General features: G+C 48.3%; 1 protein-coding gene across 1 annotated transcript; it reads left to right on the forward strand.

Annotated features, from left to right (window-relative positions):
• The first annotated feature begins 3837 nt into the window (after positions 1 to 3837).
• Positions 3838 to 5585, forward strand: LOC136514372 (interactor of constitutive active ROPs 1-like). Its single transcript, XM_066508339.1, has 3 exons — positions 3838 to 3937; positions 4066 to 4207; positions 4329 to 5585. Exons 1-3 carry the CDS (start codon positions 3858 to 3860, stop codon positions 5442 to 5444), a joined length of 1338 nt encoding a protein of 445 aa, XP_066364436.1. The 5' UTR covers positions 3838 to 3857; the 3' UTR covers positions 5445 to 5585.
• Positions 5586 to 24608: the final 19023 nt, after the last annotated feature.

Here is a 24608-nt window from a genome sequence, read left to right on the forward strand (position 1 = left end):
GTCCTTACATATAAGCGTGGATGTAATGTTGTTTGGCACAAAAGAAGATTTAAATTATTATAAAAAAGAAAAGATTTAAATTCGAACTTCTCATTGTGGGCCTACTTATGTGCTTAGCCTATCAACAACAATTCTTACACAATTTCTTGAAAAATATTGCGGTGTGATAGGAGGTAAAATATTGGAGTGTTGAACTTTCACCATGAGTCCCAATCATACGTTTGGGCATGTTATTAGTTAGCTTCTCATTTAGTTAAGTTAAATCACATGTACGGTCTACGTAGTGTGTTGTAGGCCTAAACCGTTTTCCACGGAGTGAAACGGATTGAAATTAAATGAGAGAGAATTATTTACGTGGCACTGAAAAAAATCGCTCTTGCTCCTAAGGCACTAAAAAAAAAGTTCCTTATTTAGCACCGAGTTAAAAATTCCTTTCCTAAATAACACTATCGTCAATTTCCTCTATTAAAAGGTGTTAAGTGGTGTCCAAAATAACCTATATACCCCTCTTTATATCAAAAAATATATGGTGCCATATAAGAAAAGGGAAAATTGGTTGTGTAGCATCGAAAGATTACGATCTCCGTAAAATACCATCGAAAGTTTACGTCCTTGTAAAATACCACCAGAAGATTGAACCGTGAACTGAAAATATAATTTCGTTAAAATAAAGCGACATAAGTGACAGAATTGAAAGTAGCCTCCGTCATGCCGTCACGCCCTTACGGGTTGTTCTCGTGGATGCTCGCCGCGAACAGGAACGGCTCCTGCGGCACCACTGACACCACGTGCCGCAGCGCCCGTGCTTGTGCACGTCCTTGCCGGCTAGGTGCTGCCCTGCGCCGACGCCTCTCCCCGATCCCGATTTGTGTGCCTGTAACCTGCGTGGGATGGAGGAGGAGAAGGGCCCCTGCAGTGGGATGTCCTCAACCGCATCGGCGACATCAAGGCGCTCGGCAGCTGCGCCCTCGTCTCGCGTCGCTTCCACACGCTCATGCTGCTCGTTGACTCCGTCTTCGTCCGCATCAACTGCGACCATGCTGTACCAGGCTCCCCGCCGCACCAGGTGCTAGCTGTGGGGGCGGCGCGTTCGTGCACATCGCGCGCGTCCTGGTCGGCGGCATCGCCACACGCTCGGCCAGATCTTGTCCCCCGCCGAGGCGGGCGTCTCCTAGCGCTCTGAGCCACTGCGCAGCCCGTCGCAGACGTCTCCCACCAGTCCACCACTCGTGCTCCGAGGTGCTCTGCTCAGCTGCGGCGCCTCCACATCGAGCTGGCACTGACGATGACGTGCTCCTAAAGTGGAAGGCCGACTTCGGCTCCACCCTCGGCAGTGCGTCATCCTCGGCGCCTCGTCGATCTTGTCCAAGCCGCCGACAGGGCCATGGTCCGGCGGTGGCAAAGGCGATGCGCTGCTTCTGGCCACCGGAACATGCGGCTGGACGTGTGCTTCTTCAACTCGGCAAGGACGCGTGCTTCTGGCCGCTGGAACCTGCTAGCGCTGGTGCAGCGGTTCTACGAGCCCACGTCCTGGCGCGTGCTCCTATAATCCTATCCGGCAAGGACGTGCGCAAGCACAACCTGCAGGCGCTACCACGTCCTGGCGCGTGCTCCTATAGTCCTATCCGGCAAGGACGTGCGCAAGCACAACATGCGGGCGCTGCACGTGGTGGCGGGGTGCCGCAGGAGCCGTTCCTGTTCGCGGCGAGCATCCGCGACAACATCGCCTACGGGCGCGACGGAGGCTTCCGTCACTCCTGTGACTTCATTTTAACATAATGCTACTCTCAGTTCACGGTTCAATCTTTCAGTGGTATTTTACGGAGCGCCAAACTTTTGGTGATATTTTACAGAGATCGCGATCTTTGGATGCTACACAACCAATTTTCCCATAAGAAAAACATGAATGTTCTTGTTGTCAAATAAAGAAGATATAAGTGGTAATATCATAAATATAATTGTGAAGTAAAACATGATTTTTTTTATAAATGAAGACTGCAAATAAATATTCAATTGTATCACTACATGGTATATGATTGTATGAGCTCCTTATATAGTATAAAGATATATTGAACAATGAGATAATAAAAAATATATATTAAAATCCATTGCTTTATTAATATGATTTCAACTATATTACAAAAGAAGATATCTCATAAATATGTCATATACAGAGTGAGCATATACAAATCAAAATAAAAGAAAATCTCTAAATAATAAGCTATCTATATGACGACAATTCTAGCTCTTGTACCAATCTTCCAAAATCGTGTCTACTTGCCTTAGGAGCTATCCAAAAATAAGAAATATTCAACTAAGAACTGACTTTCAACCTGCAGGTAACGTGAACCATCATCCACGGATCCATCCATTCGGATCAAACAGAGGGAAGGGGAGGGTGGGCAACAAGGCAGGTACCTCGCGCTGGGGAATCCTAGGACAGATTAATAGGAGCAGGCGGTGGCCTGACCCCTTCTTGGTTCTTGTCAGAGGAAGAAGAGAGACAGGCTCAGAGCCCCGAGTGCGACCCCTCGTTGAGGGGAGAAAAGGGGGGCGACGGTGACCGATTATTTGGGCAGGGGCATTTTGGTCCCCTTCAAAATTACTGACACAGTCAAACAAGTCGACTAACAGATGTATAGAGAAAATAGACGGTGGTGCTATTTAGGTAACGAATTTTCAACTCAGTGTTAGATAAGGAACTTTGATTTTTTTAGTGCCTTAGAAAGAAGAGCGATTTTTTTAGTGCCAAATAGATAATTCTCTCTTAAATGAATCCCACTCCTACACTACCGGAGGAAGGAAAATTCGTGTCGGCTTGGATAATTCCTGACGGTCTAAGAAAATCGACAGGAGTAGCCTAGGATATTCCTATTTCTGCCCATTTCTCTTTCTTGTCGGCCTTCTGCCTATTCCTGACGGTTTGCGGCCGTCAGGAAATTTTCTGGCTCTAGTAGTGCCGACCACATTCTGCCCATTCCTAAACTCATAAAATTTCGTCGTGTGCTAGGGACTTCACAAGATAGCCTGGGCCTTGGGCTGGGCGTACAGCTTTGCCATTTGGGGCCCGCTCCAGCATGAGCTAGAAGAATACGGCCCAGTTTTGGGTGGTCCGTTAGTTGTACATTACGTATGAATTTGCATTGACCGCAAGGCGCCAACCAGAGCCCATTCGAGCAAATAACCTCCTTGTGAAGCCGTAAACGTCCGCACTGCAACGTGACTGAAAGCAGCCCGTCAAGGCGTCAACGTCACCCATGAATGCTTAGCTTGGAGATGAGATCACCTCACTAGGACGGTGGTGTAGTATATTGCTTGGAGGAGGGACAAATCGGAGCGTCCGTCCGGCCGTGCAGCTCTTCTTCTCCGACGAAGACATGGGTTCTAACCTTTATTCCCGCCGCCGTACCCGTGAACGCCGGCGCGAGCCGCAAACTGCATAAACTTAGAAGCTAATAAACGTCCGTGCAGTCCAGGACGTGCTGGTGACACTTCGCATCATCCAGGTGAGATATACCACTCGGACACACAGTTTTGTGTGCCAGCAGAAGCGCTGAAATAAATATGGCTCAACTGATGATGCGCTGAAATGCGTCAACTTTATTAGCACAAAAGGAAATGAGAAAGAAAATACTAACCACCTAATCTCTGCTTCTTCAGCTGGCTAAGCTGCAGCCATATTATGATAATCAGTTCCAAGTTTGCAATCAGTACCGCATCAGCATTTAACATCGAGAAGTACCAAGCAACGTCCGTGCTCAGCGTTGGCTCGGTTCATTGAACGATATAATTCAAGATTTGAAGTGGGCGACGGTGTGTCTCAACTCACCTCTTAAGAACCCGTGGCGCTCTTTGTTATGATGATGCTAGGACACACGGCCAATGCCAAGAAGAGCAGCAAGTTCGAGGACTCGGACAGTCGCATGTCCAGGCCCAGGTATTCGGCACCATTCTCGACCAAATCTGCATGCTCGGCTCCGATCGATCCTATTCCTAATTTCCTATCCAAGTTTTTCCTGCTCTGAATATCTGGAGGCGGACTCGATCGCAACATCTTTGATTCAGGGCCGTGTCCGAGCTGCCGCAGCGTCCAGCACAGCGCTTGAAGCCGCCGCCGCCGTCGGCGGGCACGGAGGCAAGCGGCGGCACGCCGCGCCGCGCTCTCGGCGTGCGGGTGACGGCGGCGCCGCGCAGCCCGTTGCAGGAGGCAAGGATGTTCTTGTGATCACATATTCACATGAACGATACAAACACAAGGCCGTACTTGCCAATGACGACGTTGCGTTTGTTTTGTGCTGTGGCCGCTGATGTTTTTTTTTTTTTTGCAGAAGAAGCCCGCCACTGCTAGTGGTGGTGGTGCCGGCGCGGGGACACGGGTGGCGGAGCTGGAGGCGAAGCTGGAGAGGGCGCACGGGCAGCTCCATGGGATGCGGGAGCAGATCGCGGATGCCGAGAAGGCCAGGAAGGACGCGCGCGCAGCGCTCGTGGAGGCCAAGAAGCGCTTGGCCGCAAAGAAGAAGGACGATCTCGCCGCTACGGCGCCGGTCGAGCACAATGGCGGCAAGGAGCCAGCGTCAGCACCCAAAGCTTCTGCTGGTGTCGATGAGCGTGACAACGAGGAGAAAAGCTACATGGCGATGGCGGTAGTGCCGAGAGAGTCGGTGAACAATGAGGACCCGGTTGTCGAGGAGGGCAACAAGACTAGTGATGGGGAGGAGACGAGCAATGTCGTTGACGATGACGACGATGCCAACAGCAACAATAAGGGAAGCCCGGAGGTTGAGAAGCTGAGGGCGAAGCTGATGGCCAAGGACATGGAGGTCTACGAGCTCAGGGCGAAGCTGATGGTGATAGACACGGAGGTTGACGACCTAAGGGCCAAAGTGATGGACAAGAGCACGGAGCTCGACGAGCTCAAGGCGGCGCTGATGGCGAGCAACGAACTGGTCGACAAGCTTACGGCGAATCTGCTGGTCAAAGACGCGGAGATCGCAGCTCTCGAGGCCGACAACGCCGACCTCACCAAGATGGCCGAAGACGCCGCCGAGGCCGCGAAGTCGATGGCGGCAAGGGCGAGGGAGACCGAGCACACGCTGAGGGAGAGCGCGGCGCGGGAGGCCCGGCTCGCCGAGCGGCTGCGGGCTTCGGAGCACGCCCGGGACGCGCTGGAGGCCGAGGCGCAGCGCTCGCGCGTGCAGAGCGAGCAGTGGCGCAAGGCGGCCGAGGAGGCCGCCGCGGTGCTAGCAGGCAGCGGCGGCGCCGTGGACAATGGCGCGTACGACAAACGGCGCCACTGGTCTGGCTCGGCCTGCGCCGGTGGTGGTGGGAATGACAGCAATGCGGTGGCCAAGGACGACGACGAAGACGGAGCTAGTGGCAAGCGCAAGGCTGGCGGCGCCATGCGGGCGCTCAGCGACCTGTGGAAGAAGAAGGCGCAGAAGTGATATCGGAAAGCTGCGAACGCCATCGTTCTGCTGCGTTGTATGACTCGAATTCATTATCCTCTTGCGTTCTGTTCTCCCCTACTCCGCTTCCGGCTTTCCAAGGATAACTAAAGATTTACAGATCGAGGTTAATGTACTGGACTATTTATGTTTGTTAGGATCTGTAGTACCTTTAGGTGTAGATCAATGGGTAAATTTGATTTAGATATAGAATTTAATGACGATGTACCTCATCTCGAGTCTTCGGTCGCGGCCATGGCGTCGGCGACGAAGTAGCAGCAGAGCAGGCCAGGTCTAGTGCCAGCGGTGAAGACGGTGGAGGTTTCCGTCGCTTACAGCGCGCCCTCTAGATCGGACTAGGGCTAGAAAACTCGGTGAGGGGCTGGCGGCTGCGGTGAACCTCTTGTCTCGAGCCTCAGCCCCCACCTCCTTTACATAGCGCTGCGCAACGGGGCCCACCAGCCAGGAGAGCGGCTGGATGTCCCCGACCAGGGCGCGAGTCAACGGCCCAATTGGCTATTGGGTCAAACTGGTGGAGATCAACCTAACATTCTTCCCTTTATCTCACCTTATGTCTTAAACTTAACTTACTTTATCTTTTTCTCATTTCATCACATATCAGTATATAGAGTGTGCCTCATCATCACAGTCAGTTGCCATTAGATTTAATAGCTACAGTGCACCTCTCTGTTTTGAAACAGATTCTCAACTAGGCCCTCAGTATCCAGAAATCATAGGCTTTCCCGTAAACCCATGTAGACTGTGTGTTCTCTGAACGTACTGGATAGTTAGCCTTTGGTAAGCAGATCTGCAAGTACTTGCTTGGTACTCATATGCTCAATGCTTTTAAAATGATTCTGAATTTTCTCCTTTACAACATATAACTTAATGTCAATGTGTTTGGCAGCACACTTGACCTGTTGTCTTAGGAGTTAACTACTTTAAATTGTTATTGTTGTTGTCTACCATTGTTAAATCCGGGTACATATTCCCTTAACAACCTTTTATCTGTTCCTGAAGCCTCATGACAAGCTATTCTATGGTATGTGTCGATGAAATATGGTCGACAATCTACCTAGGGGTATGCCCAAGGTAGTAGATTATTGACAGACAGATGCGCAAGCTACAAACAAGATGGTGACGCAAGACAGACACGAGGTTTTATCCAGGTTCGGTCGCCGTGAAGGCGTAATACCTACGTCCTACGTCTGATTGTATTGCTGTATGTCAATGAGAGATATTTTTTAGAGGGGTCCCCTGCCCGCCTTATATAGTCCGGGGGCAGGGTTATAAATCTGGAAACTAATCCTAACCAGTTACAATTGCCATAGGTGGCCGGATAAGGATTCCTATTCTAACCGACTAGGATCTTGCTTGATCTCCAAATCTGCCTTGATTTCTTGCGCGAGACTCCGAACAGATTGGCCGGGCCGCGCGTCGTCTTCTAGTGGGCCAGACCCCTGGTCCGGGCCGGCCCAAGCCTAGCCGTAAGGGTATAGGGGTTAATACCTCCACAGCTAATCCCCGAGCACCATGTATTATGCTACGACACGCCGTTTGATCTCCGTCGGCTAATGCGATCCGTCTTCATGTCATCTCCAACTGGTTGAAACATTGACCAAGCGAATGTACCAGTATTCTGGTCAGAACAGAGAGCAGTAGACCACGATTATAGCCGAAGATTCCGGTTGTTCGAAGAATGCATGGTGCTCTAAAAAAAGAAAAAGATTTCTTTCATGATCAAGTGTGCCCACTTGTATTTTTGAAAAGAAATATAAGTGACCCTTGTACAATAGTAGTTATGGCCAACAGTCAGAGCGTAGGGGTCGATAAAATAAGCACATTCACCGCAAGGTGAAGTGTGCCCACTTAGTCCCCGAGCCTGGTAGTAGGTGACGTAGGCACGTGGTGCCAGGGTCTAAAAAGAATTCCCACTGAAGTTGAGAATCCAATCGTCGTACAAGCAATACGAGATGCACCAGCAGGTGCATCGTACCGATGTAGTCCCCGAGCTTGCTAGAAGGCGATGTATCAGCCTTGTAGCAAGGTCTAAATAAATGCCTCTCAACTGTATGTGAGTATAAATCACATGTAGCCGAGGAGAGCGGTCTCCGAGCAATGTTCGGAGAGTGGTCGGAGCAGTCCCCGAGTATGAGAGTGGTCGGAACAGTCCCCGAGCACGATGGTGGTCTGGACAGTCCCCGTGCACGATGGTGGTCTGGACAGTCCCCGAGCATGATGGTGGTCTGGACAGTCCCCGAGCACAATGGTGGTCTGGACAGTCTCCGAGCACAAGGACAGTCGCGACAGTCCCCGAGCACAAGAAGTGTGGCGAAAAACCATATGCCACTTGTATTATATTTTTTTTGTATTTATTTATTTACTTGCTCTGTCAAGTCCAATCTGACACGTCTGGTCAAAAAAGTAGACGGGTATAGCACGTCATACTGCCTTTTTGTCTTTTCAAACAAACAGTTGCGTGGCACCTGTAAGTAGGTGCGTTAGCGTGGGCCCTCTCACACTGGCAACGAAGAGGCGCATATATTGGCATAGATCTCGAGGCTGTGAAAACAACCGTCTGGAGCGCGTGCGCACGTCTCCCAAGAATCTCGGGCAGACGAAACAGCATAACTCTTGGGTTAAATACAGTATAGGATAGGTAAGTTACTTTTTACTGAACCCCATTGCCATTCGCAGCCGCAGCCATCTTCTTCCTCTCGCCAACCCTAATACCTCTGAAATCACCACCAATCAATCCTCCGCGATTTCCTCGTTCATCAGCAAGGCCAGATTCATGGTGAAAAGTGACGCGTAGAAGAAAGTAGGAGTCATGGCGAAGGAGTGGTAGAAATCGAGAAGCAACGAGCAGACCATTGAAGACCTCGTCACCATGGGGGTACTCCACAACAAGGAGCTCATAGGATGGCGTGCGCCAGAGGGCGAGGGGTACCCTGATCCACAACCAGGTGAGATCGTGGTGTTCGAAGACTTCTTTAAGCGGGGATTTGGGGTTCCGGTACATCCTTTTCTTCAGGGGCTCTGTCATTACTATGAGATTGGGATTTGCAATCTGCATCCCAACTCGATCCTCCTTGTCGCCACTTTCATACATCTTTGCGAAGCATATGGCGGCTTCTAGCCCCATTTCAATTTTTTCCGCCATCTTTTCTGTCTGCGGAAGAAAGGAAGCGGCGGTTCGAAGATAGCCGGGGGTGTGTACCTCAACCTCCATGACGGCATGAAAGCCCAGTACCTGCACTACCCATGGAACACGTCGCTAGACGACTGGTATAAGAAATGGTTCTACATCCGCGAAGAGCCGAACATGATTACACTGTGTGACATGGGGTACATTCCGGAGAAGAGGACAAGCTGGTTAGAGAAGCCCGAGCACCTAGAACAAATTCCAGAAATATTTGGAATGATCCCATGGAAAAAACTAGATGGTCCGAGCATGGTTGGGAACTTCATCAGCCGACGGATCTAGCCCTGCCAGAGGAGAGTACATCCTGGCTATGAATATCAAGGTAGCGCGGACCCGACGAGGACGAGGCAGGAGGCGCTTGACAAAATCGAACTCAAAGCCAGAATTGGAGAGCTATTTAACTTAGCTAATCCAAATTATGTCAGATTGAATGACATCGAGCATGCTTTCAAGCTTGCCTGACCTCCCCCAAAGGTAACTGTCTTGCCCTATACCCTTAGTTTTATATTGTGGTAGGATAAGTGGAAACTTACTGTGTTCACCCATTTTTGTTGCCTAGGTTAATGATCGGGATAGAGCGATAGTGTTTGTGTCACCACCCCCTAGAGTGGAGTGGCCACAAGGAGCTGGTCCCACCACCCCGACCAGCATCGAGATCGAAGACGAGGACATCGATTGGGCGGTGCTCGGAGCTGGAGAGGAGGCATCAACCCTAGCCACTGGTAAGAGGCTGGCTGCCCCCAAACAGTCGAAGAAGAGATCAGCAACCACCCTGCTCACCGGGGGGCGCTAAGTATCAATGAGCCCGAGGGGGGCCCAAAGGAGAAACCGGCCAGCAAGCGTCAACAGGCGATTTTTGCTTGGTCGGACGATGACACAGATGAAGGAGAGGATGCAGACACCTTTCTACTTGTCCCTCAAAAGAGGAGGAAACAACTGGAGTCGATGGAGCAAGGTGTCTCCTCCGTGCCTATGGGACCCACATTGCCGACGGCAGTGAAGGATGTAGCCGGGTCGACCTCGGGAGTACCTGGGCAAGGAACGCGATCGGCGACGGGAGCGACAACTCGACCGAGCACGCCACCGGCCACTGCAGCGCAAAGGACAAGCGGCGGAGGGGTCAAGCACCAAGGCCCAGCGACAGTGCTGGATGTAGAGGGAGACCAGGAGTCACCCGCACAGCACGTGGAGCAAGCACGGTCGAAGAGACGCGCCTTCGCCACATCATTCCGCGCTTCCAACATGTAAGTATTTGTAACCTTGATGTAAGCTAGCAATTTGCATTGAATATGATTGCCTTCTGAACTTATCTCGGATGTACTAGCTCAGTGTCCACCGAAAGTTTGGACCAGCTAGCCGGAAGCGGCGTGGCACCACTAATAAATGCAGAGCAGACTGCCCAGTGGCCGACCATCGAGGAACCCATAGCAGAAGATCCATCGGGGCCTCAGCAAACAAACAGTTAGACAATAATCCTCGAGCAGGGGGTCGAGGGAAGAGCCGAGCCGAGCACGAGTGCTCCGAGCGCTAAACCTGCTGAGGGCAACACCTCAGCGTTAAGGATAATAGAACAGACCGAGGAGCAGCGGCCGGAGGTGAGAGCACAGACCATGTTTGTCGATGCTATAGCCCATGGGAAGGCCATGGTGATCGCAGAAGCTGCTAACGCTGGACTAGCACCGAGACCCGAAGAAGAGCCCAAAGAGGACGAAGTGGAGGAGGTCCTGGGCTGTCCGTAGGACAAGCGACAACATGTGTATGTGTCGCGTTGGTAGAACGACCAATGGGTTGTCCATGAGGAAATCCCAGAGGTCGAAGAGACCAAGAAAGTTGAATGGGCGGCGAAACGGCTGGTGACGGAAGTGCAGGTAAGCTTCGCTTCACCCTCTGATCTCGCTGTCTAGTCGCAGCTGTCTTACTTAGCAATCTGCACATAGGACTTAATGAAGACCGCAAGGTACCGCAAGAAATGCTTCGACCAGATCGAGGGGATCGCTGCCAGCAACAAGGAGCTGATGGTGGAGGTGGAACGCTTGCGCTAGCGACTTGAAGCCGCCAACCATGAAAAGACGGTGCAAGAGTCCTAGAACCAGAACCTGGTCGTCCAGCTCAGTAATAAAGAGCGGAAAAGAACAAGTAAGTAGCCACTTTATCACAACGACTACTAACAAGTGATGTTGCGTTGTTGGTAGTAACAGCTGTAGTGCAGGCTTAGAAGCCGAAGTGGTCCGTCTCCAAGAGGAGAACAGTTGTGTGGTCGTGGAGTGTGATCGCCTGAAAGAGGACAATAGAAAACTGGCGCAAGACTAGTCGCAGCTCTGGGACTACACGACCAAGATGACAGAGGAGCTAAAAGGTAAGTTTTCTAAACCCCTTTGCTCATTTTTGTTGCCTACCATAGTTTGGCGTAATATAGCGTCTAAACAGCATGTACGGTTTGCAGTTATAAAAATCAATGCGAAGAAGCATCTGGAGGCTGTGATAAAAGACCATGACGGCTGGAAGGCACAGTGCCAAGAGATCACCAAGGATCGTGACACCTGAAAAACCGGTGCCAGGAGGTGGCAACGGGCATTTTGCTAGTCCTTAACCTCATCGATCCGACGCTGGCAGAGGACGTGCCAAGGACGCCACAGCTGGGATTGATCGAGAGATGCCGAAAGGCATAGGGATGGTTCCAGGAGTTCGTGAAGGAGGCGGGTGAGTACACAGGCGCACATGTGCTAAGCATGGTATGTGCTCACTACCCCTTGATCGATCTCAAGCGCCTAGAGACTGGATACCTGAAGGAGGTAGATCTAGACAAGGCTGAGGAGCTACGGATGACCGAGCTGGACTTGTCGGCGAAAATAATTGGTGACATTAACCTATGTGGAGGCGCGACACCACCTATACAGGGAACGCCATCAACAAGTCAGCTGGAAGCGCCGTCATTTTTAAGCCAACCGACGAAGCCTACGGTCTCGACCAGCCAGGCATCGGCGGGGCCATCTTCTTTAGCTCGATCAATGCCAGAGTCCCCGAGACCCTTACACGATGTCAGGCCCAGCGAGTAGCAGGTGCCACGTGCCCCGACCAGCCAATAGTATAGGCTATAGCTGTGGAAGAAGATGTAGTTGTGTTATTGTAAACTTGGACCTTTTTAGGCAAGCTTGTAATAATGTAACTGTATATCAGCATAAGCTTGTTTGTTTTATAGAAAACGTATTTAAGCTTGGTTATCGTGTTGGTGTAACTAAGTGAGAACATGTTAGCGTTGTGTTTAGTTGTACCAGTTTAGTCGACACGTCATCCTGAAAGGTTTGTATGGCCCTAGTTTGTCTTATGGTCGGAGTGTGAGGTGCGTAGCTTGTGCACATGTAGACACACACAAGTCAAACCAGAGAGGACCTGCTGATCACCCATAGCGTAGAGAGCGGATCCCATGCACGTGTTGGGAAGAACAAGAGATAGGGCCTGCTCCAAAAACCCAAGAAGGAATGGTGGTCGGTTTTAACTGGTTGAGTTAGAATAACAATAGACTTCGAAGTGACACATTAGAGTGGTCGGAGAAATCATAATAGCTTTATTGAATTAAATCAAAAGTACAAGAGGAGTACATATCTTAGTAGTTAAGCATAGAAACACCTAAGCTTGTCGATGTGCCATGAATTGAGTACGTCTGTACCGTCTAGGTGAGCTAACCTATAAGATGTTGGTCATGTAACCTCCTTGATCATGAAGGTCTCTTCCCATGGGGTTGCTAGTTTGTGGACGCCAGCCTAATTCGTCTTCCACTTCAGGACCAGGTCCCCAATCATGAAGAACCGCTCCTTGACGTTCTTGTTGTAGTACCTGCGCAAAACAACAAGGTATTTGGCTATACGTACACAAGAATCGAGCCGCTTCTCTTCTACACCATTCACTTCTAGCTCCCATACTTCATTGGCCTTGTCTTCATCAAAGTTCTCTACCCATGCTGATCTGAAGGCTATATCTGCTGGGAGCACTTCCTCAGCGCCATAAACCATAAAGTATGGTGATACGCCGGTATTGCGACTGGGCTGGGTTCTAAGACCTAGACCACGGCTGGTAACTCTTTGAGCCATCTTCCAGGAGCTTTGTCATTTTCTCTGTACATCCTCTTCTTAAGTGCATCCAAGATCATACCATTTGCCCGCTCGACCTGTCCATTAGCTCTAGGGTGCGCCACCGAGACGTATTTTACTACTATGCTCCTTTCAGCGCAGAAATCCCAAAAAGCATTCCCGATGAACTGAGTACCCAGATCAGTGATGATGCTGTTGGGTATGCCAAAGCGGTGGATGACCTGGTCGATGAATGTGATAGCCTTTTCTGAAGATGCCTGGACCAGGGGCATGTACTCTATCCACTTGGAAAATTTGTCGATCAGCACAAAGACGCATGTAAATTTCCCAGGGGCCGGTTTGAAAGGCCCGATCATATCTAGTCCCCAGCATGCAAAGGGCCAAGAGGCTGGTATTGTCTGAATCTCATGTGCTGGTACGTGGATTCTCTTGGCGAAGAACTAACAACCTTCACAATGGCGGACTAGCTTCTCTACATCGGCTACGGCTGACGGCCAATAGAACCCTGCTCGGAAAGCCTTGCCAACCAGCGTTCTCGAGGCCGCGTGGTTGCCGTAGGAGCTAGAGTGGATTTGGTCTAGGAGATGTTCACCATCCTCCTAGGTTATACACTTCATCAAGATTTCCTCCTTCGCGTTCTTGCGCCACAATTTGCCATCGACGAGCAGATACTACTTACTACGACGCATTAGACGTTTGTTTTCTGTCCGATCAGTGTAACCGCTACCATCTATCAGGTACTTGATGAAAGGTACTCTCTAGTCAGGCTCCTTAGTGGTCGGAGGTGGTTCGGTGATGTTTAACGCCGGAACTGTAGCCACCAATAGCTGGTCTAGAGGCTTGTCGACCGCAGGATCTTCTTCTTTGATGGAAGGCGTGAGTAGGTCTTGAACAAATACGCCATGTGGGACTTTGGCTCAGGATGATCCTAACTTTGACAGCGCATCTGCTGCTTGATTTTTGTCCCAGACCATATGTGTGTACTCGATGCCATAGAACTTGCCTTCTAGCTTTCTAATCGATTTGCAATATGCATCCATCTTTTTGCTGGTCGTATCCTAGTCCTTGTTGAGTTGGTTGATGACCAGAGCCGAGTCTCTGTAGACATAGAGACGTTTGACACCAAGCTCGACCGCAATGCGTAGACCATGTAGGCATGCTTCGTACTCAGCGGTGTTATTAGATGCCGGTAAATAAATCCTGAGGACGTATCGGAGCTGCTCCTTGGATGGTGACATGAAAAGGACTCCTGCTCCTGCGCCATCGATATTGAGAGAGCCATCGAAGTACATCTTCCAATACTCGTTGGGCCCCTGAGAGGCAGGTGTGCTTAAGTCTATCCACTCGACGATGAAATCGACAAGTGCCTGAGACTTGATTGTAGTACGACTTGCAAATTCCAAGGAGAAAGGGCATAGCTCCATTGCCCATTTGATGATGCGCCCATTTGCATCCTTGTTGCGAATGATGTCTCCTAGAGGGTACTCAGTCATGACCACTACGTGATATCCGTCGAAGTAGTGTTTCAACTTTTGGGATGTGATTAGTATGACATAGATCAGTTTCTGAATCTGTGGGTACCTGGTCTTGGATTCATTGAGCACCTCACTGATGAAATAAATTGGTCGCTGTACCTTATAGACGTGGCCAGGCTCGTCGCGCTCGACCACCATGGTAGTGGAGACCACTCGATTAGTTGCCGTAATGTAAAGCAGGAGGGTTTCGTCTCCTCTGGGAGCAGTGAGGACCGGAGGTGATGTAAGGAATTGTTTTGGCTGTGTAAAGGCAGCGTCTGCTTCCTCCGACCACTCAAACTTCTCGGATGCTTTGAGCAGCTTGAAAAACGGTAGTCCTTTTTCGCCTAATCTTGATATGAAACGACTTAGGGCAGCCATGCATCCGGTAAGCTTCTGAATATCCTTCACCTTTTTGGGCGGCTTTATGTCCAAGATAGCTTTTACCTTCTCTGGGTTAGGGCGTATGCCGTCGTGACTGACGACGTTGCCAAGCAATATACCAGATGGAGCACCAAAGATACACTTCTTTGGGTTTAATTTCCATTGGAATGTGTTAAGAGCTGCAAAGGTACGTTCAAGGTTGTCAACAAGGGTGTATGCTTCCTTGGTTTTAACAACTACATCATCAACATAAGCCTCGATGAGGTCGTCTTTTATCTCATCTTTGAGGCAGGCCTGTATGGCGCGTTGGTAGGTAGCCCCGGTGTTCTTGAGCCCGAACGACATGGTCATGTAGCAGTAAGCGCCGAAGGGCGTGATGAAGGATGTCTTGATCTAGTCGTCCTTTTTGAGAGCGATCTGGTGATAACCAGAGTAGCAATCGAGAAAGGAAAGCAACTCACAACCAGCAGTTGAATCTATGACCTCCTCTATGCGAGGTAAGCAGAAAGGGTCTTTAGGGTAGTGTTTATTGAGATCAGTGTAATCAACGCACATTCTCTATTCATTATTCTTTTTGCGTACAAGAACTGGGTTGGCTAACCACTCCGGATGATACACTTCTTTGATAAATCCGATTGCCAAAAGCCGTATAACTTCTACCCTAATAGCCTTCTTTTTGTCATGAGCGAACCATCATAGCTTCTGCTTGATAGGTTTAGCCTTGCCATCGACATTTAAGGAGTGCTCGATCAAGTTCCGAGGTACACTAGGCATGTCAGCGGGTTTCCATGCGAACACACTCATGTTGCTCCTCAAGAACCTGACGAGCATGTCTTCCTATTTAGGATCCAGGTTGGCCCCAATAAGGGCTATTTTGCTAGGATCACCATTGACCAGCTGGATCGCTTTGTGCTCTTTGGACTTGATGTTCTTGCATGGGGCCTCGAGCTCTAGGATCTCTAGGTGGTCGGCTAGGGTCTTCTTGGCGTCGAGCATGGTCTCGGCCATGCGAATAGAGAGGTCGTGAGCCTCTGCTATTTTGAAGCTGTCATCCTCGCAGGTGTAAGCTATGTATACATTGCCCCTGAGAGTTAGAACCCCCTTCTTAGTAGGCATCTTGAGCACCAAATACCTATAGTGAGGTATGGCCATGAACTTGGTGAGCGCTGGTCTACCAAGGATAGCATGGTAGGTGCCTTCAAAGTCAGTGACCACGAAGTTGACGTAGTTGGTGCGGAAGTAGTCTGGGGTACAAATTGCACAGGTAGCATGATCTACCCAAGAGGTGTGGAGCTCTGTCCGGGGAGAACACCCCAGAACTATGCCTCGTATGGCTTGAGATCAGCTTGGGTTATCTTTAGCGCTGGCAAACTATTCTTGAACAGTGTATTGATGGAACTGCCGTCGTCAATCAGCACTCTGTTGAACTGAACCTTGTTGATACAGGGATCAAGAACCAGAGGAAAACACCCTGGCTCAGGTATCGCAACCCATTGGTCCTTTCTACTAAAGGAGATCTTGCGATGAGACCAAGGAGGGAGCCACGGATCGGCGATGAGGTTGTCGGCGTTGGCCATGTTCAAGCAAGCGTAGGCGAGCAGCTTGCATTCTCATTTGGTCTCGATGGACACTTTGCCCCCAATGATGGTGTGGACACGATCGGTTGGCTTGATGTACTTGTGACGGGGATCTACGTCTTCATCGTCGTTGTCCTCGTTGCGCTGCTCCCCTGCGTTGTTAGGCTTGTCGGATGTATCCGGAGCCTGTTGGTGCGTGTAGATAGATTTGAGAACACGATAATTCTCCATGGTATGGTTTGACTTAGGATGGAGCTGGCAGGGTCCTTTCAATGCTTTGGCGTAGTCCTCTTCGTAGTTGCGACATCCGCCACCTTTTTTAACGGTGTTGACCTCGCCATCGTCTTCCCGAGCACGCTTCCCCCTGTAATCGTCATGACGATTACGCCGCTAATTACGTTGGTCGTGGGAATCGTTGCGCTGGTTGCGGCGATCAAAATTGTCGTTCTGACCATGGTTGCCGCGGTAGTTGTCGTGGTGTGGAGGGTGGTCAGAGCGTGGAACCCTTGCTGCTTCTTTGATGATTATCTTTTTAGCATCATCGGCATCTGCATATTTTTTAGCAGTGGCTAGGAGCGCTGTGACTGATTTAGGTCTCTTACGGAGGAGCTTGTCCCTTAGGGCATCGTGGAAGCGGAGACCAGTGATGAAAGCCTTGATTGCCTCATTGTCGGAGATTGACGGGACCTTGATGCGCATCTCCGAGAAGCTTCGGACGTACTCGCACAGTGGCTCATCTTTGCGATCTCGAATCCGCTGCAGATCATATGTGTTGCTAGGTTGCTCGCAAGTAGCAATGAAGTTGTCGATGAATGCTTGCTTGAGCTCTTGCCAAGAATCAAAGTAGTTCACCGGCAAGCTGACCAGCCATTGGTGGCCTGCATGGCCGACGGCGATTGGGAAGTAATTAGACATGACGTGCTCATCAGCCATGGCTGATCTGCACGCGGTTTCGTAGAGCATGACCCATGATTCAGGGTTCTCCTTGCCATCGTACTTCTGAAGTTTTTCGAGCTTGAAGTTCTTGGGCCATATGACTTGGCGAAGGTGTGGAGTAAACTATTTTAAACCCGGAGGGCCATGGGTAGTATCATATTCCATACGGCAATAGCTTTTGTGGGATGCACGATCATTGGCTCTTTGGTTAATGTGATCACGCAGATCATGTTCTCCGAGGTAATGGCGGAGATCGTTATTGCCATCACAGTGATCCTGGTTGCCACCCTGGTTAACCCTATGACCGCGGTTATCACGGCGATTATCGCGGTTGTCTCAGCGGTTGTCTTCCCGGTAGTCGCGGCGGTTGTCGTCCCGACCACCATCATGACCACCGTTTCCGCCTTAATAGTTGTCTGATGGGTCGTTGTTGCGTGAGCCACGTTGGTTGGGTGGCTGTGAGCGACTTGAGTACTGGCGGCTGTGGCTTGATTCAACTGAGACAGATGGAGCTCGGGCTTGATTTACAATCTCTACGGTCTAGGCCATAGCAGCCGTCAGGTAAGCTTGTATATTATCACGAACTGCTTGGGTTTCGGGGTATTGGGTAGTCATTGCATTGTTGCCATAGCAACAGCTATGTTGGCGCTTGGAGTCCTGATGGCCTGCTTGTCCCCCACCCTGTCAAAGGCATTGTTAAGGTCACGTGGCTGGACCCTTATGTGTCGTGCCTCCTCTTCTGCCTCGACTTCGATTTGTCAGCGATTAAACTGGTCAATATTGCATGCTTCACGTGCTAGCCTTTCTTATTCTGTTTTGCCAACTGCTGGTGGTTCGTCATTACTGATAACATTGATCAAGTCTCCTCACCTTAGTGGGAAGGATGGGAATCATGGGAACCCTGGGGCATGGTCTGGGATATCCAGATCGTATTCAACGCCTTCATTATCATGATGCTAGAGCTCGGTGTGGATGGAGCCATTAGATGCTATGCCGGACGAGGAGCTTGAGCCACCCTCTTGAACTGTGTGGACCGATCCTTCTTGATAATCCTCAATATGGACCATGTTGACGAAGTTGCGCGGGCCGTAGGGCTGGGCCTGGTAGTTCTCCATCGAGGCTTCATACTCAGAGAGCCAGAGACCTGTCGCGGGGGCTGGCCGGCGATGAATGGAGCGCCCTTCAGGAGTAGATGTGACCATGAGATCCATACCGAGTCATGCAGGATGACTGGCCTGAGCTGGTCGGGTAGATCTATTGTGGGTAGTGGTTACCTGCTCATTAGGTTGACTTTGAATCGAACTTACTAGAGCTAGGGTTTCAGCAAGTTTGGTGCCGACTTGATCGATGGAGTTGAGCAGGTCAGTGTTGTCGATCTACCTCCTTTTGTAGCGAGGAAGCGGATGACGGGTTGTCGGCGTGGCTAAAGACGATGCTGGCATGGCCGGAGCCAGATCCACCATGGTCAGAGCCATAGCCGATGCAGGTGAAGGAGTGGTCGATGCAGATTGAATCCGCACCTCCTCCGTGGTCATGGCGATGAAGTCGTCGGAGCCAGTGGTCTAGGGATCTGGCCGATGGTGAACGTGAGGCCGTTCAGCGTAGCCATGGAATCGGGGATGATGACCATCTTGTTCGCTTGGAGAGCAGTACGCACACCCCCTACCTGGCGCACCACTGTCGATGAAATATGGTCGGCAGTCTACCTAGGGGTATGCCCAAGGTAGTAGATTATCGGCAGACAGATGCGCAAGCTACAAACAAGATGGTGACGTAAGACAGACATGAGGTTTTATCCAGGTTCGGCCGCCATGAAGGCGTAATACCTATGTCCTGCGTCTAATTGTATTGCTGTATGTCAATGAGAGATGTTTTTAGAGGGGTCCCTTGCCCGCCTTATATAGTCCAGGAGGCAGGGTTACAGATCTGGAAACTAATCCTAACTAGTTATAATTGCCATAGGTGGCCGGATAAGGATTCCTATTCTAACCGACCAGGATCTTGCTTGATCTCTAAATCTGCCTTGATTCCTTGCGCGGGACTCCGAACAGATTGGCCGGGCCACGCATCGTCTTCTAGTGGGCTAGACCCACTGGTCTGGGCCGGCCCAAGCCTAGCTGTAAGGGTATAGGGGTTAATACCCCCACAGTATGCATCATTGATGACACCACAACTGTTTCTTTGAAGCTTTTTCACAATAATAATCCAACTGCGAGTGTTAACAACTACTTCGGATTTCACTACACATCTCGCCAAAAATTAACATTTGTACCCACAATTATTTGAGAGTATTTGTTCTTTCTTACTCAGCATGAGGCCTACGATACTTTGTAAAATTGCAAGACATTCTTAACTCCATTCCAGTGATCTATATCTGAACTAGACTTCTACCAAAATATCCTGGATACGTAAACTACGTCAGGGTAAGTTCTTACAGGTACTTGTATACTCATCAAGCTTCCAATAGTTGAAACATATGGAACCATGTTTATTTGATCGATCTCATATCGGTTCCTGGAACACTAAAAGTTTTCAAATCTATTACCCTTGACTATAGGAGTAGGCATAGGTTTACTCGTATGCATACTTTATTTCTTTAGAATCTTTTTCTAAGTATGCCTTTGCGATAGTCCTAATACCTATTTCATCTAACTTAGTGAATTTCAATTCCTAGAACCAATGAGGCTTCACCAAGATCATTCATATTGAAACCTGAGGACAATAACTTCTTCTCCAATGGCAGACTAACATCACTACTAGTGAGTAGGATGTCATCTATACATAGGATGCGAAAAATGAATTTTCCATTCCTGAGCTTCGCATAAACGTTATTGTCCTTCTCATTTTCTTTAAAAACCAAAACTTTCTCATTGTTTTATCAACTTCAAATACTACTGTCTAGAGACTTGTTTTAACTTATAAATGGATTTCTACAGGCGGCATCCCATACGTTTTTTTTCTTCCATGACAAAACCTTTGAGTTATGTCATATAAACGTTTTCATACAAATCCCTGTTGAGGAATGCCGTCTTTACATCCATCTGATGTAACTCTAAATCGTAATGTGCCAATAACACCATTATGATTCTAAAAAAATCCTTGCATGAGACTTGAGAGAAAACTCTCATCATAATCTATTTATTCTCTTTGCGTAAAGCCTTTTGCTACAAGTCATGCTTTATATCTTTCCACATTTTCTTTGGAGTCACATTTTGTCTTGTAGAACCTTTCCCAGCCTACTATTTTGGCTCCATTAGGAATTTCTTCTAAGTCCCATACATCGTTGGTATTCATCGAATTCATTTTAGCTTTCATAGATTCTTGCCATTTAGACGAGTAAACGCTTCTCACGGCTTCTTCAAATGAGGTGGTATCACCCTCCATTTGAACTTCTTCACTAACATAGACTTCATAGTCATCAGAAAACTAGTTTACTAATTCTTTGAGAACTTCTGGAGCCTCAGCTACTAGCACTCTCATATGGGGTTGTTGTTGCTCTTCATTGCCAAGAGGCAATTGATTCTACAGGCTCCTGTATTACAAGATCCTTGTTTATATTTTTCATCTTCTTCGAAGAGCTAACAACAGTTGTTGTATAAGTCATACAACATCAACAGGTATTGAGAAATTTGTTTCTCTTGAATCACTGGAGTGGGCATGCGGCCCACTTCTCTTCAAGTCATAGGTCGCTACATACCATGCTCCCTAAGATCATCCCATCTTCTATAAAGATAGTGTATCTTCAAATTTCTTATTTGAGTTTAATCTGTTAAAACCATATCTGGCGCTTTAAGCACCGCCTTAATATCCTTGAGGCTGTCTACGCTATCTTCCTATCAGAACTTTAAAAAGTCCAAAAATTTAGCTATTTCTCTGTTTAGGGGTATCATTGTTATGACCGATGGTCACATTCATCAAAATCTTTATCTCATCTTTCTTGATTGATCTTTTCTCTTACTCTTAATTGATCTCACAATTCTCCCCTTCGAAATGTGGCATGAACTTTACTACCATAATTTCGAGAACTATTTAGAAAGCCTATGAACGAAGAGACACTTGAACTATTTAGAAAGCCTGTGAATGAAGAGACACTTATGACTTACTTTATTCACATGATTATGTCATGTAAATAAAGTTATTTCTTGATCCATATAGGAGCACACTTTACTCATTCCACTTAAGAAGTCAACGAGGTCTTTTATTAACTGTACTTTTGCAAGTCATGCTTGCATATTTTCCTTGTCTTTTGATAAGTATTGACCATGATGGTGCATTTCTATTTACGTCATGGTCAATATTAGGATAGCATAAGAACTACCCAAACTTCTCTCGCTATGCGGGATACAAAAACATATGATTCATCATAAAACTTCTCCCGCCATACAGGATTGACTAGCATAAATACTATACCAAGCTTCTCCCATGCGGGATAAATATATACATAGTTTACTGTAACAAAAACTTAGTTATGACAACTAAAACATTCATTTATTCTTTATTTTTCAATTAAATCTTTCTGTTGGTTTCAATTTAATCAGAAAATTTATAAACTAACAAAAACAGTCCTGAAACGGCTTTATTCAAGCCTATTCATTCACATACCCTAGCATTGCAGCCCTGTTGACTTGCAGCCTAGTGATTTCGATGGTTAAAACATACGAGGTGCTTCTGTATTAATTCTACATCACCGTTGGGTAGAAAATAGAATTAATGCATAAAATTCATAAATTAACTTAAAGACATATAACTACTCTTCAAAATTAAATTCTCTCATTGATTCAAATTTAATTAGAAGATAATCAACATCATTGCGGCAAAAACATAAGATATATTCTATTAGTTCAGGAGCATTTCTTTGCCTCTTACTTAGTCTCTGAAAAATTCACCATGTTGGTGTAAAATTTATCAGAGATTTAAACTTTAAACTTAAACTCATTATAATATTGTTATCATCAACGTTGGCCAAAAAATAACAATAACATAATTTAACATAATCAAACTGGACTACTCCCCTAATTTAAATTTTCTCATTAGTTTTAATTTAATTAGTGGATGAACATAATCATAATTTATTAAATACAACTGCTCTTCAAATTAAATTCTTCCTTTGATTCGAATTTAATTGGAAGATAATCAATATTAAACTTTATAGCGGAAACATAAAAAAATAATTTATCTACTTTTCAGAAGTATTTTACTGTACTTATCTACTCTCTAAAAAAATTATCCCGCTGGTTTAAATTTTGACGGAGATTTAAACTAGATAAAAAACATCAAAAATCTGCATCTAAAAATAATAGAACAAAAACTCTGTGTTTACTATTCATTCAGTCTGACCTAACGAAACAGTACATGGCCTAGTCCACAGCAACAGTGTGCGGCTATAGGGTCAAGATGGCAGACTAGAGGAGAGGGGGGGTTGAATAGTCCTTTCTAAATTTAATCGCGTCGGCTAACCAAAACAAATACGAAATTAAAACAATCGATCTAGCCAAGACTACACCCCTCTATCGATGTTCACAAGCACCTTATAAAAATCCTAATTAGACAACAAAGGTGCTGGGCTAGCTAGAGGTCATCTAACCAATTCTAAAAGCAAGGTCACACAAACATATGCCACTAGTACTTCAAGCAACGAGGGAGCTCTTATGTGGGGGTATGGCCCCCAAGACATGGGCTACGCCCCTAGGGGTGGCCCGGCCCACAAGGTTAAAGCGTGCACATCGCTGCTCAGCGTGCACCATAAGATATTGTATAGTACCAAATAGGCTACTTTACTTGTAACCCTATCTCCTCCAGAGTATATAAGGAGAGGTAGGGGTCCCCTAGCGGAGAGGATCCATCACGATTCATCTAGATCTCATTTACATACATCAATACAATCAGACGTAGGACGTAGGTATTACGCCTTCACGACGGCCGAACCTATATAAAACCTCGTGTCTGTCTTGCGTCACCATCTCGTTCGTAGCTTGCGCACCTGTCTGCCGATAATCTACTACCTTGGGCATACCCCTAGGTAGACTGCCGGCCATATTTCGTCGACAGTGACACGCCAGGTAGGGGGTGTGCATACTGCTCCCCAGACAAACAAGATGGTCATCATCCTCGGTTCTATGGATACGCTGAACGACCTCACGTTCACCATCGGCCAGATCACCTAGAGCACTGGCTCCGACAACTTCATCGCCATGACCATGGAGAAGGCGCAGATCCAATCTGCATCGATCACTTCTTCACCAGCATCAGCTATGGCTCCGACCACGTTGGATCTGGCTCCGACCACACCAGCATTGTCTTCAGTCACACTGACAACCCGTCGTTTGCTTCCTCGCTACAAAGGGAGGCAGATCGACAACACCGACCTGCTCGACTCCATCGATCAGGACGACGTCGCCCGGACTACTTACTCCAACCACCTACCGTGTCACAATGATGATCGCCGCGAAGAACGGCGCCATGACAACCGCGACTGCCGCCATGATGACAGTTCGGAAAGCTCAAGCACCGGGCAACTTCGTCAATGCTGACCAGATAATGCCATACGCCGCCGACCAGATGTTCTATCTAAAGCTAAGTGATGCTTTAATATTTTTCTAAATATTCTCCAATCTTCGTATATCACCATAATGTTTTTCCGAGCTATTTTCTCTATGTTTGCTCTCCAAACATTTTTCTTTCATGTATACCATCTTAAAGATGACATACAGCTAAGTCTAAGGCGAACCCTCGAACAGTCACATTGATGCTCGGACGCCTCCAGAGACGGCCCTGTCTCCGGCTCCTCCCTACACATGCACGAGCGTCTGCCCTCTGCGTTATGGGTGGTCGGCATCGGCTCCTTGGTCACGCCTGTTCCTCCTACATGTGCATGTGCTCCACGCTCGACGTTATGGACTATGGGTTAGCTAGGGCTAGAGACTCAGCTACACACTAACTGTTCGGGCGGTTTATATTAAACATAAATACATCTTCGCTCCAATTGATCGTCGAGCTACATACGCTATTTTTTCTCCAGAGTTCATTTATTTTTACATCATGTACTACTCGTTCTACATGTTTGTATTGCAGGATCATCGTCCACCTGGTGCTCGGACTTCTCCACCGATCAATTGGTCGGACCACTTGGTCCATGGACTCCGTCGCCGACCAGTTGATCGAACTAATCGCCAGCTACGCCGGTTACTCCTCGGTGCACGGATACTTCGTGCTCGAGGACTAAGTGGGCACACTTCACCGCATGGACGTCGTCAGCTACGTCGGTGCTCGAACCTCGTCGCCTACGCCGGGGACTCCTCGGTGCTTGGACCTCGCCGCCTACGCCGAGGACTCCTTAGTGCTCGGACATCGCCGTCTACGCTGGGGACTCCTCGGTGCTCGGTCATCGCCAGCGACGCCGGGGACTCCTCGCTCCTCGATGCTCGGACATCGCCAGCGACACCGGGGACTCCACGCTCCTC

This window comes from Miscanthus floridulus, chromosome 16, assembly GCF_019320115.1.
Source record: "Miscanthus floridulus cultivar M001 chromosome 16, ASM1932011v1, whole genome shotgun sequence".
NCBI classification, from domain to species: domain Eukaryota; kingdom Viridiplantae; phylum Streptophyta; class Magnoliopsida; order Poales; family Poaceae; genus Miscanthus; species Miscanthus floridulus.

Coding starts and splice junctions, on each gene's coding strand:
- LOC136514372 (XM_066508339.1), top strand. CDS start 3,858: ATGATGATGCTAGGACACACGGCCAATGCCAAGAAGAGCAGCAAGTTC. Junction 3,938..4,065: donor AGTCGCATGTCCAGGCCCAG/GTATTCGGCACC, acceptor TCTTTGATTCAG/GGCCGTGTCCGAGCTGCCGC. Junction 4,208..4,328: donor CGCGCAGCCCGTTGCAGGAG/GCAAGGATGTTC, acceptor TTTTTTTTGCAG/AAGAAGCCCGCCACTGCTAG.